We start from the raw sequence: 16,819 nt of genomic DNA, 5'->3' as shown, positions 1-16,819 counted from the left end.
CGGCATCTGTGTGGTTTCCGGTAGTGACTGACTACTACAAACCTGAACTTTTATGTGTGCTGAAAACCCTCAGGAGATTATTTGTGTTGTCCACCCGACAGGCAATTACTCTCAAGTACAGATTAACAGCGAAAATAAATCTGCCTATTAGTTTCCCGACAGAATGTATTTTTCTAACGTTTTTGCCACTCATAAAAATTTCTCCTGTCGGCATGTTTTGCAAAACAAGACATGACGTATACATTTGGAATCTTTACAGATTAGAGCATGTCTTGAAAAAAAAAACGGATTGGGATTAGCCTACTCCTAAAATCTTTTCAGCAGATCACGTATGGATATGTTTTCAGGTCGTGGTTTGGGTCGTTGGAGCCATTTATGTACGGATGCCGGCCGGCTTTATGACATGGGGAATAAGCACGTAAGGCCTTCCGCAGTGTGCTATGGGAGTGATGCCCAAAAGTAGAGAGAGTGTTTAGGCGTCACTCCCAACATTACAGGTAGTAGTACTAGGTAGGAGTGATTCATGTGAAACAGTGAAGCGGTGAACGTAGATTAACCGGTGCCCAACTTATAAAATAATATACATTCACTGTAGCGATTTTTCCTCCCGCAAAAGAACCAGACCGAGAAGAATGAAGGGAGATGTATTTTATTAGATGCGGGTCCCGGCGATGGCAGATGGCATCGGTGCCAAAGATTTTTGACACTGCAGCTTCACGGGCATCACTGTTGTGTCCTGTTCTCTGGGTCCAATTTTTTTAGGCAGCGCTTCACCACTGCGGAAGGCCTAGGAGAGAGCATCGAATAATTGGCTCATGCCATGGATCCTCCACTATAAATAGTGGCCACACCCCAACGCACCAGGCACCATCCAAAGATCCACGTAGAGCACAACACCTGTCACGAAGCCATGAACGGCGCCATGGCGAGCGCCTTCGGTAGCTCGACGAGCCCCCTCGTCCCGGCGGTGGTGGCTCCCGCTGCCTCGGCCAAGTCCTCTGCATGCCCGTCCAAGAAAACCCCCGCCGCCACCTACCCCCGCCGCACCGTGTGGTGCCGGGCCGCCGGCGGGCGCGACGACGACGGCCTCCTCTGGCTCCCCCGCCGGGACGTGCTCACCAGCCTAGGCGGCGTCGCCGCCGGCCTCGTCGGGTACCCAGGCCTCGCGTCCGGCGCCCAGCCGGAGGCGATCCCCCTCGAGAGCTGCCGCCGCGGCGACAAGGTGAACGAGAGCCTGGTGAAGTGCACGGACCCCAACCGGGAGTTCCCGTGCCCGCCGCCGGCGCACGTCAAGGCCGTCGACTTCACGCCGGAGCCGACGGTGAAGCGCGTCCGGCAGCCGGCGCACCTCCTGAGCCGGGAGAACCAGGAGAAGTACAAGGAGGCCATCGCCCGGATGAAGGCGCTGCCGGCGAGCCACCCGCTGAGCTTCGCGGCGCAGGCGGCGATCCACGAGTCCTACTGCGACGGGCACTACCGGTACGACCCGGCGGAGAAGAACCGGCCCTTCGACGTGCACTTCTCGTGGATCTTCGCGCCGTGGCACCGCATGTACATCTACTTCTACGAGAAGGCCCTCGGGCAGCTCATCGGCGACGACACCTTCGCGCTGCCCTTCTGGAACTGGGACGCGCCGGCCGGCATGGTCGTGCCGCCGCTCTTCCGCGACCCCTTCGCCAACCCCCTCTACAACAAGAACCGCGAGCAGTCCCGCCTCGACAAGCTCGTCCACCTCGACCTCGACTTCCTCAACGCCCCCACCGACGCCCCCCTCATCCCCTTCGACGGCCCCAAAGACGACAAGTACCAGGCCCTTGTTAACAAGAACCTCTGCACCATGTACCAGCAGGTGTGTGTGTTTCTCTGTTTGTGTATAACATATTTATTTATATATATAACATATATATGCTATATATAATATATGTAGCAAATTCGGGGCGGCAAGGGCGCGCGGGCGTTCCTGGGCGAGAAGCTGTGCAGCGACGCGGACGCGCGGCTGAAGGAGATGAACGCGCGTTCCAAGAAGAGGCGACGCGGGAAGAAGGCGACGCGAGACAAGACCAAGAGCCAGGGCTCGCTGGAGCGGATGGCGCACACGGCGCTGCACGTGTGGGTGGGCCGCTCCGGCGCACCGGACGGGAAGGCGTGCTCCGCCGACACCGACGGCGTGCTGGGGCACAACGGCGCCTACACCTGCAAGAACGACATGGGCTTCCTCGGCGCGGCGGGGCGCGACCCGCTCTTCTACTCGCACCACTCCAACGTCGACCGCATGTGGCACATCTGGTCCACCAAGCTCGGCGGCGAGGGCTTCAAGGACCCCGAGTGGCTCGACGCCAGCTTCGTCTTCTACGACGACGTCGAGAGCCCGCGGCCCGTGCGGATCAAGTTCCGCGACGTGCTCGACACGCGCAACCTCGGGTACACGTACGACCCCGAGGCGGAGAAGGACCTGCCGTGGATGACCAGCAAGATCAACCCGCTGGTGCCGCGCGGCGGCGGCAAGCGGCCGCGGGCGGCGGCGCCGCCGGCGAAGGCGCTGGCGTACCCGCTGAGCCTGGCGGAGGCGGAGGTGGTGGAGGTGGCCGGCGTAGCGGTGCCGGCGAAGCAGCCGGGGCAGCAGCGGGTGCTGGTGATCCAGGGGATCGAGTACGACCCCAACGTGGAGAACAAGTTCGACGTGGCCATCGGCGTGCCCGGGGACCAGGCCGGCAAGGTGGGGCCCGACCACAGCGAGTACGCCGGCAGCTTCGCCGTCGTGCCGAGCTCCAAGGCCGGCGGCGGCACGCTGGAGGGGAGGATCACGCTCTTCGTCGACGACGTGCTGGACGACGTCATGGGCGACGGCGACACCACCGTCGACGTCGTGCTCGTGCCGCGCACCGACGAGGAGATCAAGGTCCACCTGCCCCCGACCATCGAGAACCAGAGCCACAACTAGCACTACTACTGGGCGATGGTGTCCGGATGCAAGAAGCGAAGAATAAAATGTCGTGTCGTGTGCTTGTACCTTGCATTTCATTGCGAGTCCGATCGAGGATCTGAGATCGTACGTGTAATAATTCCTTTGTTTTTGTTCTACTAGTCTCAAATAAAGGGATGTGCCATCCTATCGTTTGTGTAGTCGATGAATGAATGACAGTAGTGCAAGTCGTCTATGTTCAGTAATCATATCGATCGGATTGTTTGTTTCTATATATGACATCGATCTTCTTCAACCTCCGGATCAAGCTTAATTTTGTGTCACTCCACCAACTATTCACTGTTACGTGTGTGTGTGTGTGTGTGTGTGTGTGTGTGTGTGTGTGTGTGTGTGTGTGTGTGTGTGTGTGTAACCTATACGCCTTAGGAAGTTAGGATTTGCTACCTCCATCCGATCCGTAACCACCACTGCGTCGCGTTCGTTCATATATGTTCTTCAATTTCTATCCAGAGTGTGTGAGATTTTGACTGAACATTTCAAATCTTAAATGGATCAAAAACATCATCTATCAAAAGGACTCAGACTCACCCATCCTGCCATCTTTATTGGAGGCACCGTCTTCAACCTCGATCTCCATTGCTCCATTGTAATGGACATCGATCAAGTGTCATTGTTGCTACTAGCGTGTGTGCCCCACGTGTGTGAGTGTGTGTGTACCCTTGCTAGTACCAGTGACCATGCCGGTCCTTAATTTTCTGGTTGCTGCGACTCCATTGGTGAGTGTACGTACTTTTCATATTTCTTCTCTGCACCATATCCTCCCGACCGTCTTAATCTCCGAAGATAACCCCACTACTCCTCCCTCGTCATTGTACCCCTCCAAACTCCAACAACCACCGCGGCGGCTCGCCTCCGTGCTAACCACACAAATAGTACATCCCTGTTCCATAAATCCCTTCAAAATCTTGTACAGTGAACCGAGTTTAATTATCGGATTATTTGGAGCATTCGATCATCGGCCACGGAGCGGATGAACTGCTTTTTCAAAGAAGTCTTCACAAATCTCCAATGAAGTTCGAAGGCAAGACAGTAGACATATTTCGCTCCCTAAATTTGTCATGACATAAATCTCTGCTATATACATGTATTCTTTTTATTGCTTCTTGCTCCGAAGAGTACTACATGCAAAATAGGTGGCCCGAAGAAATTGAGATTTCTTTATTCGAATACACAGGAGAGTTGCGCATCATTATTATTACGAAAGTGACAGGAAGTAGTTTAAATTACAACGCGACATGGACTCTCGCCTGGACCCACACTTAATTAGCTCTAACGCTATATTATTACGCGCTGAGACATCAGGAGATCCGAGTCTTATTAGCTCCTGGACTTATGTTACAACTTACAACACAATAAACAACCCATCTTGTCTGCTCCAGCTTGGACCCCGGCCCCCAGCAGCATTATTGGCCAGCCTATTTGATTAGGATCTATATATCCATTGGCACTGCACAGTCAGCCAAGAATTGAATCTCCGGGCCCGGCCGGCCGGACATGTGATGAATCGCGGTGGTGATGGCCCGGCGGGATCCTACATGCGTCTCCCATGGAATTCCGTCCCTCCGGCCCCTGTTGCCACCAGGCACAATTAATATATAGGCCCATCCAATCCAACCAAGCCCGTGTTTGGATGCAAAATTCCAAATTCCAAAAAAAATTTCCGGCACCTGCATGGAGACTTAAATCTAGACGAAATAAAAAACGCATTGCGACTGCTGTCTGTAAATGGCGAGACGAATCTAATGAACCTAATTAGACTGTAATTAGATGCTAAATTGCTACAGTAATGCTACAGTAAATAACCTCTAATGACGAATTAATTAGGCTCATTAGATTCGTCTCGCGATTTACAGACGAGTTCTGTAATTATTTTTGTGATTAGTCTATGTTTAGTACTTCAAATGTAGAAAGATGCCTTTTTAAAAATTTTACAACGCGCAACCAAACGGGGCCCAAATAACCATTACAACCCACCAAACTCAGCTCATCATGTTCGACATCATATTCATCCACTTGATCCCCAATAATGTACAAGCTCTGTGTCAACATTTTGAATTTAACATTTCAGGGGGCATCATGTGTGTGTATTATGTACACCTGCTGTAACATCCCAAAAATTTACCAAATCAAATTATGCGCTAAAATATTTCTTTTCAAAACTTTTTCATCGTTGAGCCCAATTAACCCTAATCACCTCCCAGAATTTCCGCCACCCTGATGTCCGATTTCAATCGTTGCCCCATCTTTTTCCGCCGCCCGTACCCTCCCTCTTTTTCCTCGCCGCCGTCTCATCCCGCGCCGCCCGGCTGCCTGTCGGCCACGCGCGACCGCTCGCCGCGATCGGCGCCGGCGCATCTCTCCCTTTCTCTCTTTCTTTCTCTCTCTCCCTTCCTTTTCTTTTCCTTTTCCCCTTTTCTTTTCTTTTTCTCTTTCCCTCCTCCTACCTTCTCCTCTCTCCCTCCTCTGCCCCGCTCCCGCACGGGCACCGCTCGGCCCGCGCCGTCCAGCCCCCGGCTCTCCAAGCCCCGCCGCCCCTCACGCGCACCCGCACGCGCAGCCCGGCCCGGCTCCCCCTCCCCTCTCCCGTGCGCTGCAAAGCGGCCAGCTCGCCGTGCCGCCCCTGGCCGCCCGCGCGCGCACGCACGCACACGGTGCTCAGTGCCCCGAGCCGCGACGCCACGCCAAGCCGCGGCCGCTTGCCCACGCGCTCCACGTGCGCACGCACGCGCGCGCCACACGACGCGCGCCGCCCGCCGTGCCGCTCGCCGCTGCTCCCTGCCCCGCCCACGTGCGCCGCCCCTGTGCACGCCCACGCGCGACACTGCTCACCGCGCCGCCCGCCGTCAGCCCCAGTGCCGCTGGCCTGCTCGCCACTGCTGCCGCTCGCGTCCCATCACCCCTGCGCCGCCTCGCCGCCCGTGCGCTGCTCCGCGACATACGAACGCGGCCGAACGCCATTAAAGGCTCGCCGCGCCGCTCGCCGGCTGCCACCACCGCCTCGCCCTCTCCAACGCCTCGCCACGCCTATAAATAGGCACTCCGCGCACCTCCGCTCCTCCACGAACCCGCCCAGCCCCGCACGCCTCCTTCCTGACCTTGCAGCGCCGCCACCCAGAGCCGCCGCGGCCATTGCTGCCCGCCGCCGTGGGCCGACCGCCTCGCTCCACCCCAGCCCGAGCCAAGGTGGGGAATCAAACCCCCTAAGTCTCCTCTCCCTTTTCCCCTCCTCTCCGGCCACTCCCGCACCCTGGGCCGCCGGCGCCAGGAGCGCCGCCCCCCTCCCCTGCCCCTCCTCTGTTCCTGGCGAGAGGAGGAAGAAAGGGGGCGATTTTGCCCCCATCCCCCTCCTTTTCTGCCCATTTAGTAAAGAGTCCCCCCTTCTTTAATCATTTTGCAAAGAAAACCCTCTCTTTTAATTTATTAGAAAATTAGTCCCTCCACACTATAAAATAATTCCAGAAAGGCTCCTACCCCTTTCCAGAGTAGTCCAGATGTTTCCAAAAATTATAATCTAGCCCCTGCCTTCTCGAAAATAATTACAAATAGGTCCCTGACCCCTTGTTCAACCCTTAAACCTCGCTGTAACCTATCATTTCATGCGCCAAACAATCTTCGATCGACCTGAGACTTTACCACACATTTCTAACATAGTTTTGGCCATGCCATTAGAAAATCTCTCAAAAATATTATTCCTATCCCCATATCTTAAATCGTTTCCAATTCGAGCTCATTTTATTTTATGTTTATGCTTGCTTATGCTGTTTGTCGGTTGTGTGTTTCCGCCGCGTATGACGAAGTAGAACCGATTCCAGAAGAGAAACCATAGGAGTCGGGAGATCAGGAGATCACCGCCGCCTACGCGTACGTAAGCGAAGGCAAGTCTCATCGATCCTTTATGTTGACCATGATTGATCCTAAGTGAGGTTAAATAAAACTTGATAGACATAGGGATGACATGAGATGAAACACTGAGAGAATGAGAGAAACCACTGAATGAAGCCATGTTGCATGTTGATTTACTGCCAGACCTGTATGGTATCAGATCTTGTTAAATGATGAAACATGGTTGGTAATGAGGTCAGGGCAGTATGGGATGTGTTGGTACATGCGCTATCGTGGTGGTAGACTTGCGACCGAGCTCTGTCGTGGTGACATCTCGGGTTTGGTCGGTCATGGTTGTTGGCTGCCCTGATGAACCTTAAGGACCGTGTGTTGTGGTGCCATCTCACCTAACCTACTTTCAGTACGACCACATGAGTTTGTATGGGCAAACCTTAGTCTAATCCCACTGGCTAACCTGGTAGTCGTCCGGGGTGGATATATTTTGGGGTGATACCTGGATTGGTCAAGACCCCGGGGGTTTGTGGGTGACTAGTCGGGGTTGAGCCACGGCTAGGTGTCGGCTATGACGGAGCCGTCTCCGGACGGTGAAGTGCGTGTGGGTAAAGCGTACAACCTCTGCAGAGTGTACAATCCATTCGAATGGTGCGTGTCCTCGGTTTGGACAGGTTACGGTGTGGACATCTCAACTAGCTGAGCCACCTAGCCCCTGAGATGGATGATTAGTTGGATTACCTTTAATACTACATTTGTTATTTATTCTAGTTGATTAATGGACCTTTGCATATTAATCTGTTACTCCCTCCCCGTAAGGGTGAGGTGGGACTTGCCGAGTACTTTCTTACTCTACCCTTGTTGATTAATTTTTTTTAGAGGATCCTGTCATTGTGCCTGAAGATTACGAGTAGATCGTGTCCGCACCCAAGCTGATTGAGTGGAGCCGTGATGGATGAAGAGCTAGTCCTCCATGCCGTCATGCTAGTCGTTATCCTATGGTTGTTTTGTGTAGCTCTGTGTTGTCGCTTTATCCCTCGTGTACATGTTGAATAAGCTCTGTATGACTCTGGACTCCACTTGATGTAACATGTATGCCGGAGACCCTATTCGGTAATTAATACATGGTTTAGCCTCGATCTTTGGGGTCGGGGCGCTTCACCTACACCCACCCAAGTTTACCCACACCCCGTCGGATGCATGTTTCAACATTTTCTAACATTTTACGAGGATCAGATATGTATGTATAGTTGGCTTGGGGCGGGGTCAGGTATCTATGCACTCCCCAACGGGCCACGCATTGTAATAAGGAACAGGGTCCTATTAAATCATAGTTTGTGATTTTGTTGATTGTGTGATAACAAAATTAATTAGACTAATAATATTTATGAGCCCAAAATTTTCAAATTTCTAGATTCCATAGATGTGACCCAATGTGTCCAATCGCTGTCAATGTCCAATTATATATAGTGAAAAAACAGAAATAGAATATATTTGAAAACACCGTTTCCGCTTCAAATGGATGGTAGTATCATTCAGGAATAAAATTAAGAAATACTGTTAAATAGGGCATTTTTTTACTTTGGAAGGCTATGGAAGTAATTACTAACTTAACTTTAGTATTGTCAAATATGAAATTTCCTCCCTAATAAACAAGAAAAGGCAGACGGCCAAAACGGGCAGCGCAAACAAGCCGCTCCCTCTGCGTTCCCGACCAATTACAATCAATTGTTGAGCTAGAATCGGCCAATCAGCCTCCTTGCTCATGTATTTGTTGCTTAGGAAGAAACGTGAAAAATCAATGGATACGAATGTAATGCGTATACTTTTTCTTTCTAGACCACACTATATCCTAATAATAGAACTTTTGACCCACAATTTAGTCTACACCACAAAATTAAAAAATATAGTATACACAATGTAATTAAAATAAAATTGGTATTGCTAAATAATTAATATACTACTAAGTTGTAAATTAGCAAGATAGAAAATGGGGGCCTGTTCCGCACGGGCCACATGCCCATGGGCCCCCCCTACCAAAAAGGCCCATCAGATATATAAGTGCTTATAGCAACACAAATAAATAGTTACGACATAGCAACATGTTATGGCAACGGTTTAAAATTTTCCTTGCAATAAGCGTCTAGCAATTGCAATGCCATTGAACATTATTACAACTAAAAAAATTGTGGAAATATAAATATATTATTGCATCTATTGATAATATTTGTTGCAATAACCATGTACCTATTGCAACATCACTGAATATTATTGCAACCAAAAACAACCGTGGCAATAATGGTTCCACGCAAAAGCAACCAAATCCAATATGGTTGCAGTATAGCACCAAATAGAAAATCAATACTAATGCAACTCTAAAGTGTTGTGGCATTACTCCCAACCAGTAAAAAACATAATCCTAAAAATAGCTGTGGTAGCATCTTCCTATTGCCCACAAATATTGCAACGCAATTTATTAGTAGTAATATAGTCACATATTGGCACCATTTCATAGAGAGGTTGCAATCCGACCTACCTATTGCACCCGAATTAGTGGTGTTGCAAAGGTGCCTCGTGGCATTGGGGAAAAAACCTTGTATCCATTTAGTCTCGGCTGCCGGTTGGTGCTATCAACCAAGACTAAACGGTACTCCACGAGTTAGTTTAAAAGGAAGACATCCCAACTAGATTCATATGTGCTATGTAGATGGAGTGATAAGGAAGCTGTGCACAAGATAAAAGGCCTCAGGTTCGAGCCTTAGGTGTTGAGTAATTTTGCACATACCATTTAGTCCCGGGTGTGGAATCAGGATTAATGATGATCCGGGTGTAGAAATCGGGACTAAACATCCGGGTTCAGGTGTGGGAACAGAGACTATTAGCCGGTTCTGCTGTAGCGTAGTACGAATCTTAAAATATTGAAAGTTTGGTTCGGAAAAACTACCCAAAGCCATATATATAGGATTTCCCCGTCCAAATGCATCAGCAAAAGGGGGTAAGTGAATGCTGAGAGACGCATGGCGCGGCCCATTTGTTGCTGAGATCGCGGGCCATATCACATGCAACTTTCATTGCTTCTTTTTCTATTCCTTACGTTTTTCTTGTTTTTGTTTCATTATTCAGTTATTAATTTCATACTTGTTTTTTCTTTACATTACCTTTTTCCTTCTGGGCTCATCAAACATTTTTTTCTTAGAATAATTATATTGTTTAGAATAAATTTCTTGTTGCTTAGAACGATGTTTATTTTGGATCAGAACTTTTGTTTGGTGAATTTACCCTTGAATGTTGGTCCTATGCCAAATTCAAGATCTTTTTTGAAAATTAGGTATTACTAAAATAGCAAAGTTAAAAATTAATAATAGATCAAAAGTATATATAGAATTTCATATGATCATAGAATATATAATGTGCTGATATATGTTTTTTAAAAGTTAAAGCACTTATTTACCACTCATGTAGTTCAAATAATAATGTTGAAATATAAAAAATATCTGTGATGAAAAAATTGGTAAATCTTTTATACATAAAAAACCATATGAAATAGAGCTATAATTGATTGCTATATGCAAATGTTGGTTTTACGTGAATAAACGTATGGAACTAAAAAAAGAGGTGGTGGCCTACGTGGGCCTATTGAGCTGCATGGTAGGGGAACCCCGACTGGAAGTGTAGGAAGCCCCGACGGAGCCAGCCGATCTCTCTTTCTTTAGCAACACGATAGCCATTTTATAAGAGACCCACCTTTAACTATATGGGAGGATTTCTCCATATAGGACACATAGAGACGTACGGAGAAAGAACACACGCATGTTTGCTCCCGGTCGAAAGCTTGTATGAGAAAGAACACACGCATGTTTGCTCCCGGTCGAAAGCTTGTAACTCTCCAATCCTTTGAGCACCCGGACGCAATCTGCAAGTGGACTAGGGCATTTTAAGCCCAAATCAGTATAAATCCCGAGTCATTGTGTGCTGATCATATCCGATCAGACACATAATAACACGCAATCTGAGTAGATTAGTAGTCTGTCATTTCCGAAACCGATAGTCAAGATCCAACAAGTTAGATGACACGTGGGTGCAAAAAGGATACGAGCTGCAATACGTGCGTACGACCACACACAGATAGTACTTGGCGCCGGGCAAGAAACAAGACATACATTCATACGCAGATATCATATTTTTTAATAAAAAGACCCTTGTCTCATTTGCATATTTTTTCTTGGCTGCTGGCCGCGCTGTTATTTCCCTTCCATTGCAGGGGCCAAAACGGAAAACGGGCGTGTGGACGCGCAGGGCCAAACGAGGAAGACGACACCCCCGCCTGGCACGCCGGCCGGTTACCACCCGCGGGGCCGCGAGCGTCCGTCCGTTAGCCCTCGTGCAACGCGTTTGCGTCGCCCCCGGCCCGGCCCCCGCGGCGCCCGTCGCCGTCCGGCCGGCGGGGCCGGGTGCCTCCTCGGTTTTTTTTTTCCAACCTGGGCAAAGGCCCGAATTTCATTACCAAGGCAACGAAATTACAAAGTTTTGTTCATCTAGAAATACTGGTCCAGCATCTGGAAAAAAAACGAAAATGAGAAACAACTTGTTTTCAGTTCAGCACAAAAACTCCACCAGGTGCCTCCTCGGTGGTCGACCGAACACGAGGAGTCCACGGGACGGGCACGTGTCACATCAGGGTCCATCACGGGCCAGGCCGAGCAGGACATGTTGCAAACGGATGAGTCTCCTCTGCAGTATTGCAGTGACTCTCCCACTGACATGTGGTCCCCTGAACCATGGGGTCCATAGGTCAGTGGCACCGAGTCCCTTTGTAGTACTGCAAAGGAACCGGTTCCGTTGCAAACGTTCTAGAGCATTTTTATGGGCTTCGGTTTCCATTCAAGTCCGGAACATCCCTTTATCTAAAAAAATAGGCTTGGGTTTCAACTATATTGTGCAAATGGAGATATAGTACATAAAGCTATTTTGCAAGTTACCTAGAAAAAGATATTTCGCAAGTTAAGGTAAAAATTAACTGCAAAAGGTCATGTAGCCTAGTGGTTACAAGAGGCTCGGTAGCACCTAAGGTCCTGGGTTCGACCAAAACTGCGAAATGTCTATAATATAGAACCGAGCTCTCTTCTTCTTTCCTCCGGTATTTCCGATCGGACTTTGCCCGGGATGAGCTCCTGGCGAGCTTCAAAAATACACCAAATAAAAAGGAGGGTTTCCATCTTGAATTTCATGGAGTAGGTGACTCTCTAATATAAGTTTTGACATTCCCATCTTCTTTTGCAAATTTTTCATCTTGATATGACGTAGAGCTTAATTAATTTGGAATTAGAATTTGCTAGCATGAGAACTCCCAACCCAGTTTGTGTCAATTTTGCTTGCATGATGATGATCACGCGAGGGGGAAATCGCGCGAGTGATAGGACCCAGCGGTAGTAATGTCGTCGGTGTCGGTGTAGGTATTGGTGTGGATGTATCGTTGGTGTTGACGTCCGCGAGATCCAAAGTGGGTCCTGTAGATCACTCGACTTTTTCCATACTTCGATTCGATTTGGGTATCCTAGCTCGACAGTCATCAAATAATCTTCCGAATGGCACCAAAAAAAAAAAACTGGTCCTGCTTCTACCATGTGGACCCAATAATGGATGGTAATTTGAGGAAATTTGGCCTGAAAATTAGCACCACCCATTTTCTAGCACGTGGCCGGGTGCACGGATGGATAAGTTTTGCCAGCTTGAAAACGATCCCAATGGCTCGTCGTTCCATCGATCCACTAGTGCACCCATAGCTTTGCCAACATGTACACACCCAGCCAGCAATACTGACCGAGATCCACTAGTGCGCAGCGCAGGGCGCGCCATGGCGAGCGCCAGCGCCACCTCCAGCCTCCTCGTCCCGGCGACCCCTGCCGCCTCAACGCCCCCTGCATGCCCATCCAAGAAGACCGCCGGCGCCAGCGCCGGCGCCGCACCGTGTCGTGCCGGGCCAGCGCCGGCGGCCTCCTCTGGCTGCCCCGGCGGCACGTGCTCGCCGGCCTGGGTGGTGTCGCCGCGTACCCGGACCTCGCGTCCATCGCCCTGGAGGCGAGCCCCGTCGACACCTGCCGCCGGGGCGACAAGGTCACGGACAAGCTGGTGGAGTGCTCGGACCCGACCCGCGGCCCCCCGTGCCCGCCGCCGACGCCCACCCCCATCGTCGTCGACTTCCAGCCGGAAGCCACCGTGAAGCGCGTCCGCCGCCCGGCGCACCTCCTCGACCGGGAGCACAAGGAGAAGTACCGGGAGGCCGTCGGCAAGATGCGGGCGCTGCCGGCGACCCACCCGCTGAGCTTCGCGGCGCAGGCGGCCGTCCACGAGGCCTACTGCGACGGGCACTACCGGTACGACCCGGCGGAGAAGAACCGGCCCTTCGACGTGCACTTCTCCTGGATCTTCGCGCCGTGGCACCGCATGTACATCTACTTCTACGAGAAGGCCCTCGGGCAGCTCATCGGCGACGACACCTTCGCGCTGCCCTTCTGGAACTGGGACGCGCCGGCGGGCATGGGGATCCCGGCCATCTTCAAGGACGACGACTCCTTCGCCAACCCGCTCTACGACCCCTACCGCGACCAGACCCACCGCGACGCCCTCATCGACCTCGACTACATCCACTCCCCCAAAGACGTGCCCCCCATCCCCTTCGTGCGCACGCCGGCGACCGCCGCAGCCTACGATGAGGCCGTGCAGAAGAACCTCTGCACCATATACCAGCAGGTTGTGTGTGTGTGTGTGTGTATATATATATATATATATATATAATTATATATATACATATGCATATATATGTATATATGTTTATATATGTATCATATTTGTATATATGTAAACTCACATCGCATCACATGTTGCAGCAAATCCGGGGAGGCAAGGGCGCGCGGGCGTACCTCGGGGAGAAGCTGTGCAGCGAGGCGAGCGTCCGGGTGAAGGAGATGAACGAGCGGTCGAGGAGGAGGCAGGAGGACGGGCAGCAGATCAAGCCGAACCCGACGGCGAGCCAGGGCACGCTGGAGCGGATGGCGCACACCGCCGTGCACGTCTGGGTGGGGCGGCCGGACCCCAAGGGCGGCTGCGCGACCCTCGCCGGCGGCGCCGTGCTGGGGCACGACGGCAAGCCGCACTGCGGCAACGACATGGGCTTCCTCGGCACGGCGGCGCGGGACCCGCTCTTCTACTCCCACCACTCCAACGTCGACCGCATGTGGCACCTCTGGTCCACCAAGCTCGGCGGCGCCGCCGCCGGCTTCGACGACCCGGAGTGGCTCGACGCCAGCTTCGTCTTCTACGACGGCGTCGAGAGGCCGCGGCCGGTGCGCATCAGGTTCCGCGACGTGCTCGACACGCGCAACCTCGGGTACACCTACGACGACGAGGAGTCGGAGAAAGCGGCGCTCCCGTGGCTCGACAGCAGGCCGACCCGGCTCTCCCCCGGCGGCAGCAAGAAGGGTGGGTCGTCGTCGAGCAGGGCGGCGGCGGCGCCGCCGGAGTTCCCGGTGACCCTGCGCGGCGGCGACCAGGCCGTGGCGGTGCCGGGCGTGGCCGTGCCGGCGAGGGAGGCGGGGAAGGAGCTGGTGCTGGTGGTGGAGGGCATCGAGTACGACCCCCGGACGAGCAACAAGTTCGACGTGGCCATCAACGTGGCCGGGGAGGACGCCCTCAAGGTGGGCCCGCAGTGCAGCGAGTACGCGGGCAGCTTCTCCGCCGTGCCGAGCTCCAAGGCGGACGGCGGGACGCTGCTCGGGAAGGTCAGCCTCTTCGTCGACGGCGTGCTGGCCGACCTCGGACTCGGAGCGGGCGGCAACGCCACCGTCGACGTCGTGCTCGTGCCGCGCACGGCGGGGGAGGTGAAGGTCTTCCTTCCGCCGACGATCCAGAATGCGTGACATGTCGTCACCGGTGTCCGCAAAAATAAATCGCCTTGTAGTAGTTTGCTCGTGACATTTGTATTATATACTAGGCAATTATGTCCGTGCATTGCTACAAACAAAATTGGTATAAGTATTGGATACATATTGGTGCGTGGATCTACGTGATCGAGTCGTGGACAGAGGGGGTTGGTCCGACTCGCATACGGGATGGATTAAATCTCACATGTCAATAACACAAGCGAACCAAACTGTTGGCGCTGCCCTGGAACACGCGTTCCACGCTCTCGCACTCTCCCTTGCTCGTTCAAGCTCTCACACACGCTAGCAGACCAAGGAAGAAGATGAACAGTAGACACTAGAAAAAAACTGGCGACGAACGCCCCGGCGACAACTCGCCTGTATGTTGGCTGGCCTTTGATTGAAACTGAAAATGACTCCGGCAGCAAATTACGGAGGAGAACGGGCTACTAATAGGCTGAGTCGCCACGGAGCTAACCTCCACGCCCGCCATTCACGCCATGACCCGCAGGACCCGCTCACGTCGTCGTGAGCCACTCGCTCGCCCGGACGACGCGGCTACCTCCATGCAAGTCGGCGCCACACACACCGCCCCCTCACTGACACCGGCCGAGCCCACCGCAGTACACCTGCTCACGAGCTCGACGCCCTACAACCTGGAACGCGCCACGCCGCGGTCGGACTCCACCATGGCTGCAGCTCCTCTGCAGCTCACGGCTGACTCGGCGACACACGTTTGACACACACATACACGACGCACACAACGCACACACAGTCATGTCAAGTTAGTTCTAACAATCACCCCTCTAAGCTTGACATGGCAAGTCCTTCTGCTCACAGCAATATCGGCTCCTCATCGGCCTCCGCCATCAGCGTCTTGCCGTCGTGCACCTTGGGGCAATACTTGGCAACGTGGCCGCGCTCGCCGCAGTTGAAGCACCTCCCTCGGTTGCGGCGCCCCGAACGCCCGCTTGCCCCCGAGCACGTGCTGTTGCGGTCGTCCTCGTCATGATCGCCTCCATGGCCGCTGCCGCCGCCGCGCGCCCGCTCCTTGCCGACGCGCTGGCGCCGCCGCGCCTCCCACTGCTCCTCGGTGAGGAGCAGCTGCTGGACGCCCTTCTCGGTGCCGTCCGCGGCTTCCTCAGCGTCGGCGTCCTCTGCCACGCACAACCGGCCGATAAGCTCCTCCACTGACATCTTGTTGAGGTCGGAGTGCATCTCGATCGACACCGCTACCTGCTTGTACCTCTTCCGGACCACGCGCAGCATCTTCTTCACCACGCGGCTGTCCTCCATCTCCTCGCCAAGCTCGCCTAGCTTTTCGACGAGCCCGATGACGCGCATCGCGAAGTCGTCGATGGACTCCCTGTCACGGAGCGTGATGTTCTCGAACTCCATCACGAGCCGCTGCACGAACGAAGACTTCACGCGATTGTCGCCGACCCTCATCTCCTTCAAGGCCGCCCACGCTTCCTTCGCGGACTTTTTTCTTGGCGAGGCGAGACTTCATGTCCGGCGGCACCCCACGCAGGATGGCGGCCAACGCCCGCCGATCCTTGGCACGGTCCTTGCACTCTACCTCCACGGCATCCCAGAGTTCCAACGCCTCGAGGTTCACCTGCGTGACCAAAGACCACTCGTGGTAGTTGGTCCTCGTCAGCTGTGGCACCTCGACAACGCCGGAGTTGGAGACAATGCGCTCCACGATGACCTCGCGTGCGCAGCTGCCGCTACTGCCGTCGAACTTCGGCCTCTTGGGCGAAGAAGGACGCGGGGGACTGCTATCACCGGCCATGACTTCCTCCGGGCTTCACCGGCTCTGATGCCACTTGTTGGCGCTGCCCTGGAACACGCGTTCCATGCTCTCGCACTATCCCTTGCTCGTTCAAGCTCTCACACACGCTAGCAGACCAAGGAAGAAGATGAACAGTAGACACCAGAAAAAAAAACTGGCGACGAACGCCCCGGCGACAACTCGCCTGTATGTTGGCTGGCCTTTGATTGAAACTGAAAATGACTCCGGCAGCAAGTCACGGAGGAGAACGGGCTACTAATAGGCTGAGTCGCCACGGAGCTAACCTCC

General features: G+C 53.1%; 1 protein-coding gene and 1 pseudogene across 1 annotated transcript; both read left to right on the top strand.

Moving 5' to 3' along the window:
- The first annotated feature begins 858 nt into the window (after nucleotides 1–858).
- On the top strand, nucleotides 859–3,195 carry LOC120711648 (polyphenol oxidase I, chloroplastic-like). Its single transcript, XM_039997249.1, has 2 exons — nucleotides 859–1,849; nucleotides 1,928–3,195. The coding sequence occupies exons 1-2, from the start codon at nucleotides 911–913 to the stop codon at nucleotides 2,939–2,941; spliced, it is 1,953 nt and encodes a 650-aa protein (XP_039853183.1). The 5' UTR covers nucleotides 859–910; the 3' UTR covers nucleotides 2,942–3,195.
- A 9,377-nt stretch (nucleotides 3,196–12,572) lies between these two features.
- LOC120711647 lies at nucleotides 12,573–14,869 on the top strand (annotated as a pseudogene).
- Nucleotides 14,870–16,819: the final 1,950 nt, after the last annotated feature.

Source organism: Panicum virgatum, chromosome 6K (genome assembly GCF_016808335.1).
Source record: "Panicum virgatum strain AP13 chromosome 6K, P.virgatum_v5, whole genome shotgun sequence".
Taxonomy (NCBI): Eukaryota; Viridiplantae; Streptophyta; class Magnoliopsida; order Poales; family Poaceae; genus Panicum; species Panicum virgatum.
Note: the sequence above shows the minus strand (reverse complement) of the source record. Positions and strands in the feature narration are given on the sequence as shown.